General features: G+C 45.3%; 1 protein-coding gene across 1 annotated transcript in view; it reads left to right on the forward strand.

Annotated features, from left to right (window-relative positions):
* Positions 1 to 15,643, forward strand: part of LOC139582378 (solute carrier family 22 member 13-like) — a 63,424-nt gene extending 47,781 nt beyond the window's left edge. The window contains exons 4-5 of the mRNA XM_071412345.1: positions 13,422 to 13,631; positions 13,853 to 15,643. Of these exons, the coding sequence (XP_071268446.1) occupies positions 13,422 to 13,631; positions 13,853 to 13,961 (319 nt within the window). The 3' untranslated portion in view covers positions 13,962 to 15,643. The remainder of the gene's footprint in view (positions 1 to 13,421; positions 13,632 to 13,852) is intronic.
* The last annotated feature ends 2,280 nt before the right edge of the window (positions 15,644 to 17,923 follow it).

Genomic DNA, 17,923 nt, shown 5'->3' on the forward strand with positions numbered 1-17,923 from the left:
TGAGTTCTATCCCACTGTAGTGAGGTATGTTCATTACAGCTGAGTTCTATTCCACTGTAATGAGGTATGTTCATTACAGCTGAGTTCTATCCCACTGTAGTGAGGTATGTTTAATACAGCTGAGCATTATCCCACTGTAGTGAGGTATGTTTACTACAGCTGAGCATTATTCCACTGTAGTGAGGTATGTTTACTACAGCTGAGCTCTATCCCACTGTAGTGAGGTATGTTTACTACAGCTGAGCATTATCCCACTGTACTGAGGTATGTTCATTACAACTCAGCTCTATCCCACTGTGGTGAGGTACGTTCATTACAGCTGAGTTCTATCCCACTGTAGTGAGGTATGTTCATTACAGCTGAGTTCTATTCCACTGTAATGAGGTATGTTCATTACAGCTGAGTTCTATCCCACTGTAGTGAGGTATGTTTACTACAGCTGAGCATTATCCCACTGTAGTGAGGTATGTTTACTACAGCTGAGCATTATTCCACTGTAGTGAGGTATGTTTACTACAGCTGAGCATTATTCCACTGTAGTGAGGTATGTTTACTACAGCTGAGTTCTATCCCACTGTAGTGAGGTATGTTTACTACAGCTGAGCTCTATCCCACTGTAGTGAGGTATGTTTACTACAGCTGAGCTCTATCCCACTGTAGTGAGGTATGTTTACTACAGCTGAGCATTATCCCACTGTAGTGAGGTATGTTTACTACAGCTGAGCTCTATCCCACTGTAGTGAGGTATGTTTACTACAGCTGAGCATTATCCCACTGTAGTGAGGTATGTTTACTTCAGCTGAGTTCTATCCCACTGTAGTGAGGTATGTTTACTACAGCTGAGCATTATTCCACTGTAGTGAGGTATGTTTACTACAGCTGAGCTCTATCCCACTGTAGTGAGGTATGTTTACTACAGCTGAGCATTATCCCACTGTACTGAGGTATGTTCATTACAACTCAGCTCTATCCCACTGTGGTGAGGTACGTTCATTACAGCTGAGTTCTATCCCACTGTAGTGAGGTATGTTCATTACAGCTGAGTTCTATCCCACTGTAGTGAGGTATGTTCATTACAGCTGAGTTCTATTCCACTGTAATGAGGTATGTTCATTACAGCTGAGTTCTATCCCACTGTAGTGAGGTATGTTTAATACAGCTGAGCATTATCCCACTGTAGTGAGGTATGTTTACTACAGCTGAGCATTATTCCACTGTAGTGAGGTATGTTTACTACAGCTGAGCTCTATCCCACTGTAGTGAGGTATGTTTACTACAGCTGAGCATTATCCCACTGTACTGAGGTATGTTCATTACAACTCAGCTCTATCCCACTGTGGTGAGGTACGTTCATTACAGCTGAGTTCTATCCCACTGTAGTGAGGTATGTTCATTACAGCTGAGTTCTATCCCACTGTAGTGAGGTATGTTTACTACAGCTGAGCATTATTCCACTGTAGTGAGGTATGTTTACTACAGCTGAGTTCTATCCCACTGTAGTGAGGTATGTTCATTACAGCTGAGTTCTATTCCACTGTAATGAGGTATGTTCATTACAGCTGAGTTCTATCCCACTGTAGTGAGGTATGTTTACTACAGCTGAGCATTATCCCACTGTAGTGAGGTATGTTTACTACAGCTGAGCATTATTCCACTGTAGTGAGGTATGTTTACTACAGCTGAGCATTATTCCACTGTAGTGAGGTATGTTTACTACAGCTGAGTTCTATCCCACTGTAGTGAGGTATGTTTACTACAGCTGAGCTCTATCCCACTGTAGTGAGGTATGTTTACTACAGCTGAGCTCTATCCCACTGTAGTGAGGTATGTTTACTACAGCTGAGCATTATCCCACTGTAGTGAGGTATGTTTACTACAGCTGAGCTCTATCCCACTGTAGTGAGGTATGTTTACTACAGCTGAGCATTATCCCACTGTAGTGAGGTATGTTTACTTCAGCTGAGTTCTATCCCACTGTAGTGAGGTATGTTTACTACAGCTGAGCATTATTCCACTGTAGTGAGGTATGTTTACTACAGCTGAGCTCTATCCCACTGTAGTGAGGTATGTTTACTACAGCTGAGCATTATCCCACTGTACTGAGGTATGTTCATTACAACTCAGCTCTATCCCACTGTGGTGAGGTACGTTCATTACAGCTGAGTTCTATCCCACTGTAGTGAGGTATGTTCATTACAGCTGAGTTCTATCCCACTGTAGTGAGGTATGTTTACTACAGCTGAGCATTATTCCACTGTAGTGAGGTATGTTTACTACAGCTGAGTTCTATCCCACTGTAGTGAGGTATGTTCATTACAGCTGAGTTCTATTCCACTGTAATGAGGTATGTTCATTACAGCTGAGTTCTATCCCACTGTAGTGAGGTATGTTTACTACAGCTGAGCATTATCCCACTGTAGTGAGGTATGTTTACTACAGCTGAGCATTATCCCACTGTAGTGAGGTATGTTTACTACAGCTGAGCATTATTCCACTGTAGTGAGGTATGTTTACTACAGCTGAGTTCTATCCCACTGTAGTGAGGTATGTTTACTACAGCTGAGTATGATTCCACTGTAGTGAGGTATGTTTACTACAGCTGAGCATTATTCCACTGTAGTGAGCTATGTTTACTACAGCTGAGCATTATTCATCTGTAGTGAGGTATGTTTACTACAGCTGAGCATTATTCCACTGTAGTAAAGTATGTATACTACAGCTGAACATTATTCCACTGTAGTGAGGTATGTTTACTACAGCTGAGTTGTATCCCACTGTAGTGAGGTATGTTTACTACAGCTGAGCTCTATCCCACTGTAGTGAGGTATGTTTACTACAGCTGAGCTCTATCCCACTGTAGTGAGGTATGTTTACTACAGCTGAGCATTATCCCACTGTAGTGAGGTATGTTTACTACAGCTGAGCTCTATCCCACTGTAGTGAGGTATGTTTACTATAGCTGAGCATTATCCCACTGTAGTGAGGTATGTTTACTACAGCTGAGTTCTATCCCACTGTAGTGAGGTATGTTTACTACAGCTGAGCATTATTCCACTGTAGTGAGGTATGTTTACTACAGCTGAGCTCTATCCCACTGTAGTGAGGTATGTTTACTACAGCTGAGCATTATCCCACTGTACTGAGGTATGTTCATTACAACTCAGCTCTATCCCACTGTGGTGAGGTATGTTCATTACAACTCCGCTCTATCCCACTGTAGTGAGGTACGTTCATTACAGCTGAGCTCTATTCCACTATAGTGAGGTGAGATGTTCATACTGCTAAAACACACTGGAACACACACAGATACAAGCCTAAACGGTTCAACATACTTACATGCTTACATTACATCACTTTATATTCAGAAGCATAAAGTAACATAAAAGTGCTGCAGCCACAACTGTGTTCCTAGACAGAATACTCAATTAATCTTCATGTTTTCCTTCTCTAGATAACACAGCTGGATAACATGGACATAGCTGAATAACATGGGCATAGCTGAATAACATGGACATAGCTGAATAACATGGACATAGCTGGATAACATGGACATAGCTGAATAACATGGGCATAGCTGGATAACATGGACATAGCTGAATAACATGGGGATAGCTGAATAACATGGACATAGCTGAATAACATGGACATAGCTGAATAACATGGACATAGCTGAATAACATGGACATAGCTGAATAACATGGGCATAGCTGGATAACATGGGCATAGCTGAATAACATGGACATAGCTGGATAACATGGACATAGCTGGATGACATGGACATAGCTGAATAACATGGGCATAGCTGGATGACATGGACATAGCTGAATAACATGGACATAGCTGAATAACATGGACATAGCTGGATGACATGGACATAGCTGAATAACATGGGCATAGCTGGATGACATGGACATAGCTGAATAACATGGACATAGCCATATAACATGGGCATAGCCATATAACATGGGCATAGCTGGATGACATGGGCATAGCCATATAACATGGGCATAGCTGGATGACATGGGCATAGCTGAATAACATGGACATAGCTGAATAACATGGACATAGCTGGATAACATGGACATAGCTGGATAACATGGACATAGCTGAATAACATGGACATAGCTGGATAACATGGGCATAGCTGAATAACATGGACATAGCTGGATAACATGGGCATAGCTGGATAACATGGACATAGCTGAATAACATGGACATAGCTGAATAACATGGGCATAGCTGAATAACATGGACATAGCTGAATAACTTGGACATAGCTGGATAACATGGGCATAGCTGGATAACATAGACATAGCTGAATAACATGGACATAGCTGAATAACATGGGCATAGCTGAATAACATGGACATAGCTGAATAACATGGGCATAGCTGGATAACATGGCCATAGCTGGATAACATGGACATAGCTGAATAACATGGGCATAGCTGAATAACATGGGCATAGCTGAATAACATGGACATAGCTGGATGACATGGACATAGCTGAATAACATGGGCATAGCTGGATGACATGGACATAGCTGAATAACATGGACATAGCCATATAACATGGGCATAGCCATATAACATGGGCATAGCTGGATGACATGGGCATAGCCATATAACATGGGCATAGCTGGATGACATGGGCATAGCTGAATAACATGGACATAGCTGAATAACATGGACATAGCTGGATAACATGGACATAGCTGGATAACATGGACATAGCTGAATAACATGGACATAGCTGGATAACATGGGCATAGCTGAATAACATGGACATAGCTGGATAACATGGGCATAGCTGGATAACATGGACATAGCTGAATAACATGGACATAGCTGAATAACATGGGCATAGCTGAATAACATGGACATAGCTGAATAACTTGGACATAGCTGGATAACATGGGCATAGCTGGATAACATAGACATAGCTGAATAACATGGACATAGCTGAATAACATGGGCATAGCTGAATAACATGGACATAGCTGAATAACATGGGCATAGCTGGATAACATGGCCATAGCTGGATAACATGGACATAGCTGAATAACATGGGCATAGCTGAATAACATGGGCATAGCTGGACAATATGGACACAGCTGGATAACATTGACATAGCTGAATAACATGGGCATAGCTGGATAACATGGGCATAGCTGAATAACATGGGCATAGCTGAATAACATGGACATAGCTGGATAACATGGACATAGCTGGATAACATGGACATAGCTGGATAACATGGGCATAGCTGAATAACATGGTTATAGCTGAATAACATGGACATAGCTGGAAAACATGGACATAGCTGAATAACATGGGCATAGCTGGATACAAAACTGGACACTAAACATCTGTGTGTATTATATGACATGCACTAACTGTTGTTGTTATAGTCTGGGATAATAGACTGGTTATAGTCTGGGATAATAGACTGGTTATAGTCTGGGATAATAGACTCGTTATAGTCTGGGATAATAGACTGGTTTCAGTCTGGGATAATAGACTGGTTATTTATTTATTTAATTATTTCACCTTTATTTAACCAGGTAGGCCAGTTGAGAACAAGTTCTCATTTACAACTGCGACCTGGCCAAGATAAAGCAAAGCAGTGCGACACAAACAACAACACAGAGTTACACATGGGATAAATTAACGTACAACCAATAACACAATGGAAAAATCAATGTACACTGTGTGCAAATGTAGAAGAGTCGGGAGGTAAGGCAATAAATAGGCTATAGAGACAAAATGATTACAATTTAGCATTAACACTGGATTGATAGATGTCGGGATGATGACGTGCAAGTAGAGATACAGGGGTGCAAAAGAGCAAAAAGAAAAGTAACAATATGGGGATGAGGTAGTTAGGTGTGGAATATACAGATTGGCTGTGTACAGGTACAGTGATCGGTAAGCTGCTCTGACAGCTGATGCTTAAAATTAGTGAGGGAGATATAAGTCTCCAGCTTCAGTGATTTTTGCAATTCGTTCCAGTCATTGTCAGCAGAGAACTGGAAGGAAAGGCGGCTAAAGGAAGTGTTGGCTCTGGGGGTGACCAGTGAAATATACCTGCTGGAGCGCGTGCTACGGGTGGGTGTTGCTATGGTGACCAGTGAGCTGAGATAAGGTGGGACTTTACCTAGCAAAGACTTATAGAGGACCTGGAGCCAGTGGTTTGGCAACGAAAATGTAGTGAGGGCCAGCCAACGAGAGCATACAGGTCGCAGTGGTGGGTAGAATATGGGGCTTTGGTGAAAAAATTGATGGCACTGTGATAGACTACATCCAGTTTACTGAGTAGAGTGTTGGGGGCTATTTTGCAAATGACATCGCCGAAGTCAAGGATCGGAAGGAAAGTCAGTTTTACGATGGTATGTTTGGCAGCATGAGTGAAGGAGGCTTTGTTGCGAAATAGGAAGCAGATTCTAGATTTAATTATGGATTGGAGATGCTTAATGTGAGTCTGGAAGGAGAGTTTACAGTCTAACCAGACACCTAGGTATTTGTCTACATATTTTAAGTCAGAACCATCCAGAGGATGCTAGTTGGGCGGGAGGGTGCGGGCAGCAATCGGTTGAAGAGCACTTAGTTTAACTTGCATTTAAAAGCAGTTGGAGGAGTGTTGTATGACATTGAGGCTCGTTTGGAGGTTTGTTAGAACAGTGTATACAGAATGGTGTCGTCTGCTTAGAGGTGGATCAGAGAATCACCAGCAGCAAGAGCGAAATCATTGATATACAGAGAAAAGAGTTGGCCCGAGAATTGAACCCTGTGGCTGCCAGAGGTCCGGACAACAGGCCCTCCGATTTGACACACTGAACTCTATCTGAGAAGTAGTTGGTGAACCAGGCGAGGCAGTCATTCGAGAAGCTAAGGCTATTGAGTCTGCCGATAAGAATGCGGTGATTGACAGAGTCGAAATCCTTGGCCAGGTCGATGAAGACGGCTGCACAGTGCTAGGACCTTGAGCGTGGCTGAGGTGTACCCATGACCAGCTTGTAATCCAGATTGCATAGTGGAGAAGGTACGGGGGGATTTGAAATGGTCGGTGATCTGTTTGTTAACTTGGCTTTCGAAGGTTTTAGAAAGGCAGGGCAGGATGGATATAGGTCTATAACAGTTTGGGTCGAGAGTGTCTCCCCCTTTGAAGAGGGAGATGAACGCGGCAAATTTCCAATCTTTGGGGATCTCAAACAATACGAAAGAGAGGTTGAACAGGCTAGTAATAGGGGTTGCAACAATTTCGGCGGATAATTTTAGAAAGAGAGGGTCCAGATTGACTAGCCCAGCTGATTTGTAGGGGTCCAGATTTTGCAGCTCTTTCAGAACATCAGCTGTCTGGTTTTGGGTGAAGGAGAAGCGGGGGGGCCTTGGGCAAGTTGCTGCAGGGGGTGCTGAGATGTTGGCCAGGGTAGGGGTAGCCATGTGGAAAGCATGGCCAACCATAGAAAAAATGCTTATTGAAATTATCGATTTTCGTAGATTTATCGGTGGTGACAATGCTTCCTATCCTCAGTGCAGTGGGCAGCTGGGAGGAGGTGCTCTTTTTCTCCATGGACTTTACACTGTCCCAGAACTTTTTGGAATTAGTGCTACAGGATGCAAATTTCTTTTTGAGAAAGCTAGCCTTAGCTTGCTAACTGACTGAGTGTATTGGTTCCTGACTTCCCTGAAAAGTTGCAATTCGCAGGGGCTATTCAATGCTATTGCAGAACACCACAGGATGTTTTTGTGCTGGTCAAGGGCAGTCAAGTCTGGGGTGAACCAAGGGGTATATCTGTTCTTAGTTCTACATTTTTTGAATGGGGCATGCTTATTTAAGATGGTGAGGAAAGCAATTTTAAAGAGCAACCAGGCATCCTCTACTGACGGGATGAGGTCAATATCCTTCCAGGATACCCGGGCCAGGTCGATTAGAAAGGCCTGCTCGCTGAAGTGTTTTAGGGAGCGTTTGACAGTGATGAGGGGTGGTCGTTTGACCGCAGACCCATTACGCACGCAGGCAATGAGGCAATGATTGCTGCGGTCCTGGTTGAAGACAGCAGAGGTGTATTTACAGGGCAAGTTGATCAGGATGATATCTAAGAGGGTGCCCATGGTTACGGATTTAGGGCTGTACCTGGTAGGTTCCTTGATAATTTGTGTGAGATTGAGGGCATGTAGCTTAGATTGTAGGACGGCCGGTGTGTTATGCATGTCCCAGTTTAGGTCACCTAACAGTGCGAACTCTGAAGATAGATGGTCGGCAATCAATTCACATATGGTGTCCAGGGCACAGCTGGGGGCTGAAGGGGGTCTATAACAAGCGGCAACGGTGAGAGACTTGTTTCTGGAAAGGTCGATTTTTAAATGTAGAAGCTCGAATTTGTTGAGCACAGACCTGGAGAGTAAGACAGAACTCTGCAGGCTATCTCTGCAGTAGATTGCAACTCCACCCCCTTTGGCAGTTCTATCTTGTCAGAAAATGTTATCGTTAGGGATGGAAATTTCAGGATTTTTGGTGGCCTTCCTAAGCAAGGATTCAGACACGGCTAGGACATCAGGGTGCGGAGTGTGCTAAAGCAGTGAATAAAACAAACTTAGGGAGAAGGCTTCTAACGTTAACATGCATGAAACCATGGCTTTTACGGTTACAGAAGTCAACAAATGAGAGCGCCTGGGGAATGGGAGTGGAACTAAGGGCTGCAGGGCCTGGGTTAACCTCTACATCACCAGAGTAACAGAGGAGGAGTAGGAGAAGGGTACGGCTAAAGGCTATAAGAACTGGTCGTCTAGTGCATTCGGAACAGAGAGTAAAAGGAGCAGATTTCTGGGCGTGGAAGACTAGATTCAAGGCATAATGTACAGACAAGAGTATGGTAGGATGTGTATACAGTGGAGGTAAACCTATCCATTGAGTGACGATGAGAGAGGTTTTGTCTCTAGAGGCACCATTTAAGTCAGAGCATGTGTGGGGGGTGGAACAAAAGGGCTAGCTAAGGCATATTGAGCAGGGCTGGAGGCTCTACAGTGAAATAAGACAATAATCACTAACCAAAACAGCAATGGACAAGGCATATTGACATTAGGGAGAGGCATGTGTAGCCGAGTGATCATAGGGTCCAGTGAGTAGCTAGGCGAGCTGGAGACATGGCGATTCAGACAGATACCGGGCCGAGGCTAGCAGGCTAGCAGATGGGACGTCGCAACGGAACAGCCTGTTGAAACCCCCTCAGACGGTTACGTCAGCAGACCAGTCGTGATGGATCGGCGGGGCTCTGTGTCGGCAGTAAAAAAGGGTCAAGGCCAAATGGCAAAATAGGTATTGTAGCCCAAGAATTGGCTGATGGACCTCTTCATCTAGGCGGGAGATGGGCCTAGCTCCAGGTTAACTGGTTCTTGCTTTGGGACAGAGACGTTAGCCAGGAGTAGCCACTCAGATAGCAGCTAGCTAGCTGCGATGATCCTGTGTAAAGGTTCAGAGCTTGTGGTAGGAATCCGGAGATGTGGTAGAGAAAAAGCAGTCTGATATGCTCTGGGTTGATATCGCGCTGTGCAGACTGGCAGGAACTGACAGGGCTATGGCTGGCTGATGTCTGAGTTAACGGTGATGACCGCTAGCAGTGGCTAACTGACTACTTGCTAGTAGCTAGTTAGCTGGCTAGCTTCTGATGGGGGTTCCGGTTCTAAAGTGTAAAAAATAGAAGATCCATACCACATTGGGTGAGTCGGGTGGCAGGAAAGTATGTTCAGTCCGTAGATGGAAATTGTGATTTAAAAATAAAACATTAAAAGGATATAAGAAGAAAAATATATATACATGGGACGGGACGGGACAAACAGACGCTCGACTGCTACGCCATCTTGGATTTTTTGACAGAATGGAGTGGGTTTGAACTTCCTGATCTGTGTGTCGTCTTGCAGACAGAACGGAGTGGGTCTGAACTTCCTGATCTGTGGGTTTTCTTGCAGACAGAACGGAGTGGGTCTGAACTTCCTGTTCTGTGGGTTTTCTTGCAGACAGAACGGAGTGGGTCTGAACTTCCTGATCTGTGTGTCGTCTTGCAGACAGAACGGAGTGGGTCTGAACATCCTGATCTGTGTGTCGTCTTGCAGACAGAACAGAGTGGGTCTGAACTTCCTGTTCTGTGGGTTTTCTTGCAGACAGAACGGAATGGGTCTGAACATCCTGATCTGTGTGTCGTCATGCAGACAGAACGGAGTGGGTCTGAACTTCCTGATCTGTGTGTTTCTTGCAGACAGAACGGAGTGGGTCTGAACTTTCTGATCTGTGTGTTGTCTTGTAGACAGAACGGAGTGGGTCTGAACTTCCTGTTCTGTGTGTTGTCTTGCAGACAGAACGGAGTGGGTCTGAACTTCCTGATCTGTGGGTTTTCTTGCAGACAGAACGGAGTGGGTCTGAACTTCCTGATCTGTATGTTGTCTTGTAGACAGAACGGAGTGGGTCTGAACTTCCTCTTCTGTGTGTTGTCTTGCATACAGAACGGAGTGGGTCTGAACTTCCTGATCTGTGTTGTCTTGTAGACAGAACGGAGTGGGTCTGAACTTCCTGTTCTGTGTGTTGTCTTGCAGACAGAACGGAGTGGGTCTGAACTTCCTGTTCTGTGTGTTGTCTTGCAGACAGAACGGAGTGGGTCTGAACTTCCTGATCTGTGTGTTGTCTTGCAGACAGAACGGAGTGGGTCTGAACTTCCTGTTCTGTGTGTTGTCTTGCAGACAGAACGGAGTGGGTCTGAACTTCCTGTTCTGTGGGTTTTCTTGCAGACAGAACGGAGTGGGTCTGAACTCCCTGATCTGTGTGTTGTCTTGCAGACAGAACGGAGTGGGTCTGAACTTCCTGTTCTGTGTGTTGTCTTGTAGACAGAACGGAGTGGGTCTGAACTTCCTGTTCTGTGTGTTGTCTTGCAGACAGAACGGAGTGGGTCTGAACTTCCTGTTCTGTGTGTTGTGTTGCAGACAGAACGGAGTGGGTCTGAACTTCCTGTTCTGTGTGTTGTCTTGCAGACAGAACGGAGTGGGTCTGAACTTCCTGTTCTGTGTGTTGTCTTGCAGACAGAACGGAGTGGGTCTGAACTTCCTGTTCTGTGTGTTGTCTTGCAGACAGAACGGAGTGGGTCTGAACTTCCTGTTCTGTGTGTTGTCTTGCAGACAGAACGGAGTGGGTCTGAACTTCCTGTTCTGTGTGTTGTCTTGCAGACAGAACGGAGTGGGTCTGAACTTCCTGATCTGTGTGTTGTCTTGCAGACAGAACGGAGTGGGTCTGAACTTCCTGTTCTGTGTGTTGTCTTGCAGACAGAACAGAGTGGGTCTGAACTTCCTGTTCTGTGGGTTTTCTTGCAGACAGAACGGAGTGGGTCTGAACTCCCTGATCTGTGTGTTGTCTTGCAGACAGAACGGAGTGGGTCTGAACTTCCTGTTCTGTGTGTTGTGTTGCAGACAGAACGGAGTGGGTCTGAACTTCCTGTTCTGTGTGTTGTCTTGCAGACAGAACGGAGTGGGTCTGAACTTCCTGTTCTGTGTGTTGTCTTGCAGACAGAACGGAGTGGGTCTGAACTTCCTGTTCTGTGTGTTGTCTTGCAGACAGAACGGAGTGGGTCTGAACTTCCTGTTCTGTGTGTTGTCTTGCAGACAGAACGGAGTGGGTCTGAACTTCCTGTTCTGTGTGTTGTCTTGCAGACAGAACGGAGTGGGTCTGAACTTCCTGTTCTGTGGGTTTTCTTGCAGACAGAACGGAGTGGGTCTGAACTTCCTGATCTGTGTGTCGTCTTGCAGACAGAACGGAGTGGGTCTGAACTTCCTGTTCTGTGTGTTGTCTTGCAGACAGAACAGAGTGGGTCTGAACTTCCTGTTCTGTGGGTTTTCTTGCAGACAGAACGGAGTGGGTCTGAACTTCCTGATCTGTGTGTTGTCTTGCAGACAGAACGGAGTGGGTCTGAACTTCCTGTTCTGTGTGTTGTCTTGTAGACAGAACGGAGTGGGTCTGAACTTCCTGTTCTGTGTGTTGTCTTGCAGACAGAACGGAGTGGGTCTGAACTTCCTGTTCTGTGTGTTGTCTTGCAGACAGAACGGAGTGGGTCTGAACTTCCTGTTCTGTGTGTTGTCTTGCAGACAGAACAGAGTGGGTCTGAACTTCCTGTTCTGTGTGTTCACTTGCAGACAGAACGGAGTGGGTCTGAACTTCCTGTTCTGTGTGTTGTCTTGCAGACAGAACGGAGTGGGTCTGAACTTTCTGATCTGTGTGTTGTCTTGTAGACAGAACGGAGTGGGTCTGAACTTCCTGATCTGTGTGTTGTCTTGCAGACAGAACGGAGTGGGTCTGAACTTCCTGTTCTGTGTGTTGTCTTGCAGACAGAACGGAGTGGGTCTGAACTTCTTGTTCTGTGTGTTGTCTTGCAGACAGAACGGAGTGGGTCTGAACTTCCTGTTATGTGTGTTGTCTTGCAGACAGAACGGAGTGGGTCTGAACTTCCTGTTCTGTGTGTTGTCTTGCAGACAGAACGGATTGGGTCTGAACTTCCTGTTCTGTGTGTTGTCTTGTAGACAGAACGGAGTGGGTCTGAACTTCCTTTTCTGTGTGTTGTCTTGCAGACAGAACGGAGTGGGTCTGAACTTCCTGTTCTGTGTGTTGTCTTGCAGACAGAACGGAGTGGGTCTGAACTTCCTGTTCTGTGTGTTGTCTTGCAGACAGAACGGAGTGGGTCTGAACTTCCTGTTCTGTGTGTTGTCTTGCAGACAGAACGGAGTGGGTCTGAACTTCCTGTTCTGTGTGTTGTCTTGCAGACAGAACGGAGTGGGTCTGAACTTCCTGTTCTGTGTGTTGTCTTGCAGACAGAACGGAGTGGGTCTGAACTTCCTGTTCTGTGTGTTGTCTTGCAGACAGAACGGAGTGGGTCTGAACTTCCTGTTCTGTGTGTTGTCTTGCAGACAGAACGGAGTGGGTCTGAACTTCCTGTTCTGTGTGTTGTCTTGCAGACAGAACGGAGTGGGTCTGAACTTCCTGTTCTGTGTGTTGTCTTGCAGACAGAACGGAGTGGGTCTGAACTTCCTGTTCTGTGTGTTGTCTTGCAGACAGAACGGAGTGGGTCTGAACTTCCTGTTCTGTGTGTTGTCTTGCAGACAGAACGGAGTGGGTCTGAACTTCCTGTTCTGTGTGTTGTCTTGCAGACAGAACGGAGTGGGTCTGAACTTCCTGTTCTGTGTGTTGTCTTGCAGACAGAACGGAGTGGGTCTGAACTTCCTGATCTGTGTGTTGTCTTGTAGACAGAACGGAGTGGGTCTGAACTTCCTGATCTGTGTGTTGTCTTGCAGACAGAACGGAGTGGGTCTGAACTTCCTGTTCTGTGTGTTGTCTTGCAGACAGAACGGAGTGGGTCTGAACTTCCTGTTCTGTGTGTTGTCTTGCAGACAGAACGGAGTGGGTCTGAACTCCATGTGTGCCCGTGTGGCTGGCATCCTTGCCCCCCTGATTAGACTGCTGGAGGTGTATCACTATTCCATCCCTATGTTGATCTATGGCATCCTGCCCTTCCTGGGTGGGGGCCTCTGCTTCATGCTGCCTGAGACACTCAACACTGAGCTACAAGACCACACTGAACCCCAGGAGAAGGACACAGTGTGAGTATCATTCTGGAGGGATGGGGAGGGGGACGGATGGATGGATGGATGGATGAGAGAGCGAATGGATAGAAGGATGTTATGTTTTTGAGACCTCTGTGAAAGCAGTCTGGTTCAGCGTGCTTATATTGTCGTAATTTCAACTGTGTTGATATCAAGATTTAGCATTTCCACTGTAATAATGTATTTAAAATGTGTATTTATGTTGTTTTTGATTCTAGAACTCCCGAGAAGTTGAATCTTGAAAATGGACCTAGTCATGTAGAAGATAGACGTTGGAAGAAGACGATACAAGATAAGACAGAAGAAACAATGATCACAAAAATGTAAACGATTATCACTGTTTTATATTATCTTGAGCTTTACATGGAGTATGTGATTGTTCTGATCAACATCAAGTAGATATACGAAGTGGCCAATCAAAACATGTGATTGTTATTCAGATCTCTACTACATTGTTTGAGAGACGTTTTGTAAACAAAACTACTTTATTTTGTATAAATTGAATGATAAAATGCATTATTTATATCACAAAAAAACATTTTGATATAGGTGAACATTTCTAAAGAAAAATACAAATGGTAAATATATGTTTGTATAAATCACTGCTTCAGTTCCAAATACATTTTGTATGTTTTTTTAACGTTTGGATGATGTGTGTATTGTTATTGTATTGCTAGATATTGCTGCATTGTTGGAGCTACAGTAGACTGCTGGAGCTACAGTAGACTGTTGAAGCTACAGTAGACTGTTGAAGCAGAATGTTGGAGCAGACTGTTGGAGTAGGCTGTTGGAGATGCAGTAGACTGTTGGAGCTACAGTAGACTGTTGAAGCTACAGTAGACTGTTAGAGCAGACTGTTGGAGCTACAGTAGACTGTTGGAGCTACAGTAGACTGTTGGAGCAGACTGTTTGAGATGCAGTAGACTGTTGGAGCTACAGCAGACTGTTGGAGCTACAGTAGACTGTTGGAGCTACAGTAGACTGTTGGAGCAGAATGTTGGAGCAGACTGTTGGTGTAGGCTGTTGGAGATGCAGTAGACTGTTGGAGCTACAGTAGACTGTTGAAGCTACAGTAGACTGTTGGAGCAGACTGTTGGAGCTACAGTAGACTGTTGGAGCTACAGTAGACTGTTGGAGCAGACTGTTGGAGCTACAGTAGACTGTTGGAGCAACAGTAGACTGTTGGAGCTACAGGAGACTGTTGGAGATGCAGTAGACTGTTGAAGCTACAGTAAACTGTTTGAGCTACAGTAGACTGTTGGAGCAGACTGTTGAATCTACAGTAGACTGTTTGAGCTACAATAGACTGTTGAAGCAGACTGTTGAATCTACAGTAGACTGTCTGAGCAGACTGTTGGAGCTACAGTAGACTGTTGAAGCTACAGTAGACTGTTGGAGCAGACTGTTGAATCTACAGTAGACTTCTGAAGCGGGTTGTTGGAGATGCAGTAGGCTGTTGGAGATGCAGTAGACTGTTGGAGCTACAGTAGACTGTTGAAGCTACAGTAGACTGTTGGAGCTACAGTAGACTGTTGGAGCTGCAGTAGACTGTTGGAGCTGCAGGAGACTGTTGGAGCTACAGTAGACTGTTGGAGCTGCAGTAGACTGTTGGAGCTACAGTAGACTGTTGGAGCAGAATGTTGGAGCTACAGTAGACTGTTGGAGCTACAGGAGACTGTTGGAGCAGAATGTTGGCGCTACAGGAGACTGTTGGAGCTACAGTAGACTGTTGGAGCTACAGGAGACTGTTGGAGCTACAGTAGACTGTTGGAGCTCCAGGAGACTGTTGGAGCTACAGTAGACTGTTGGAGCTGCAGTAGACTGTTGGAGCTACAGTAGACTGTTGGAGCTACAGGAGACTGTTGGAGCTACAGGAGACTGTTGGAGCTACAGTAGACTGTTGGAGCTACAGTAGACTGTTGGAGCTGCAGTAGACTGTTGGAGCTACAGTAGACTGTTGGAGCAGAATGTTGGAGCTACAGTAGACTGTTGGAGCTACAGGAGACTGTTGGAGCTACAGTAGACTGTTGGAGCTACAGGAGACTGTTGGAACTACAGTAGACTGTTGGAGCTACAGTAGACTGTTGGAGCTACAGTAGACTGTTGGAGCTACAGGAGACTGTTGGAGCTACAGTAGACTGTTGGAGCTGCAGTAGACTGTTGGAGCTACAGTAGACTGTTGGAGCTACAGTAGACTGTTGGAGCAGAATGTTGGAGCTACAGTAGACTGTTGGAGCTGCAGTAGACTGTTGGAGCTGCAGTAGACTGTTGGAGCTACAGTAGACTGTTGGAGCTACATTAGACTGTTGGAGCAGAATGTTGGAGCTACAGTAGACTGTTGGAGCTACAGTAGATTGTTGGAGCAGAATGTTGGAGCTACAGTAGGCTGTTGGAGCTACAGTAGACTGTTGGAGCTGCAGTAGATTGTTGGAGCTACAGTAGACTGTTGGAGCTGCAGTAGACTGTTGGAGCTACAGTAGACTGTTGGAGCTACAGTAGACTGTTGGAGCTGCAGTAGATTGTTGGAGCTACAGTAGACTGTTGGAGCTACAGTAGACTGTTGGAGCTACAGTAGACTGTTGGAGCTACAGTAGGCTGTTGGAGCTACAGTAGACTGTTGGAGCTACAGTAAACTGTTGGAGCAGAATGTTGGAGCTACAGTAGACTGTTGGAGCTGCAGTAGACTGTTGGAGCTACAGTAGGCTGTTGGAGCTACAGTAGACTGTTGGAGCTACAGTAGACTGTTGGAGCTACAGTAGGCTGTTGGAGCTACAGTAGGCTGTTGGAGCTACAGTAGACTGTTGGAGCTACAGTAAACTGTTGGAGCAGAATGTTGGAGCTACAGTAGACTGTTGGAGCTGCAGTAGACTGTTGGAGCTACAGTAGGCTGTTGGAGCTACAGTAGACTGTTGGAGCTACAGTAAACTGTTGGAGCAGAATGTTGTAGCAGACTGTTGGAGTAGACTGTTGGAGCTGCAGTAGATTGTTGGAACTACAGTAGACTGTTGGAGCTACAGTAGACTGTTGGAGCTACAGTAGACTGTTGGAGCTACAGTAGATTGTTGGAGCGGGCTGTTGGAGCTACTGTAGACTGTTGGAGCGGGCTGTTGGAGCTACTGTAGACTGTTGGAGCGGGCTGTTGGAGCTACAGTAGACTGTTGGAGCTACAGTAGACTGTTGGAGCTACAGTAGACTGTTGGAGCTACAGTAGACTGTTGGAGCTACATTAGACTGTTGGAGCTACTGTAGACTGTTGGAGCTACAGTAGACTGTTGGAGCTACAGTAGATTGTTGGAGCTACAGTAGACTGTTGGAGCAGAATGTTGGAGCTACAGTAGACTGTTGGAGCGGGCTGTTGGAGCTACAGTAGGCTGTTGGAGCTACAGTAGGCTGTTGGAGCTACAGTAGACTGTTGGAGCGGGCTGTTGGAGCTGCAGTAGACTGTTGGAGCTACAGTAGACTGTTGGAGCTACAGTAGACTGTTGGAGCTGCTGTAGACTGTTGGAGCGGGTTGTTGGAGCTACAGTAGACTGTTGGAGCAGGCTGTTGGAGCTACAGTAGACTGTTGGAGCGGGCTGTTGGAGCTACAGTAGGCTGTTGGAGCTACAGTAGACTGTTGGAGCGGGCTGTTGGAGCTACAGTAGACTGTTGGAGCGGGCTGTTGGAGCTACAGTAGGCTGTTGGAGCTACAGTTACAGCTACAGACCAATAAACTTTTGATTTGATGTAGAGAAAAAGGTGAAATCAGAGTCATTTTGCTGATATGGAAAAGATGAAATGAGAATCCTGTTTGGGATCATCCGTTTGTCTCAGTAATCATTCATAATATTTGTCTGTAATTCCTTCTATAAAGTGGATTCTGATGCTGATTATAGTCAAGTGACTTAAACACAAGTCTATACAGTATGTACAAGGTGCATAACCCAGGTGACTCTAAAGATGTGATCCAGTGTTGTCATGGTCACCTTCATGTCAGCTGAGGACACACAAAACATCACAGTTTTACTAGTTTTCTATAAAAACTCAATTGTCCATACGTTATACAGTTACTACATTACTTTAATGAAATGAAAATGCTATAAAAACACTTTATATATGCACGTGTCTGTGTTGCGTGGTCACTAAACTCACCAATAAAGGAGGTCTATGTGAAGTAGGTCCAGTTAGACCCCGGCGTCTCATTGGTTCTCTGCAGCCAGCGGTCTTCGTGTTGGTTGTGGCCAAAGCCCTCGTCATAGTTCCCTTTCCTGCTGAACAGCTGCTGGTAGTGGACTACACAGTAGAACTCC

This window comes from Salvelinus alpinus, chromosome 8 (assembly GCF_045679555.1).
Source record: "Salvelinus alpinus chromosome 8, SLU_Salpinus.1, whole genome shotgun sequence".
In the NCBI taxonomy this organism is placed as follows: Eukaryota; Metazoa; Chordata; class Actinopteri; order Salmoniformes; family Salmonidae; genus Salvelinus; species Salvelinus alpinus.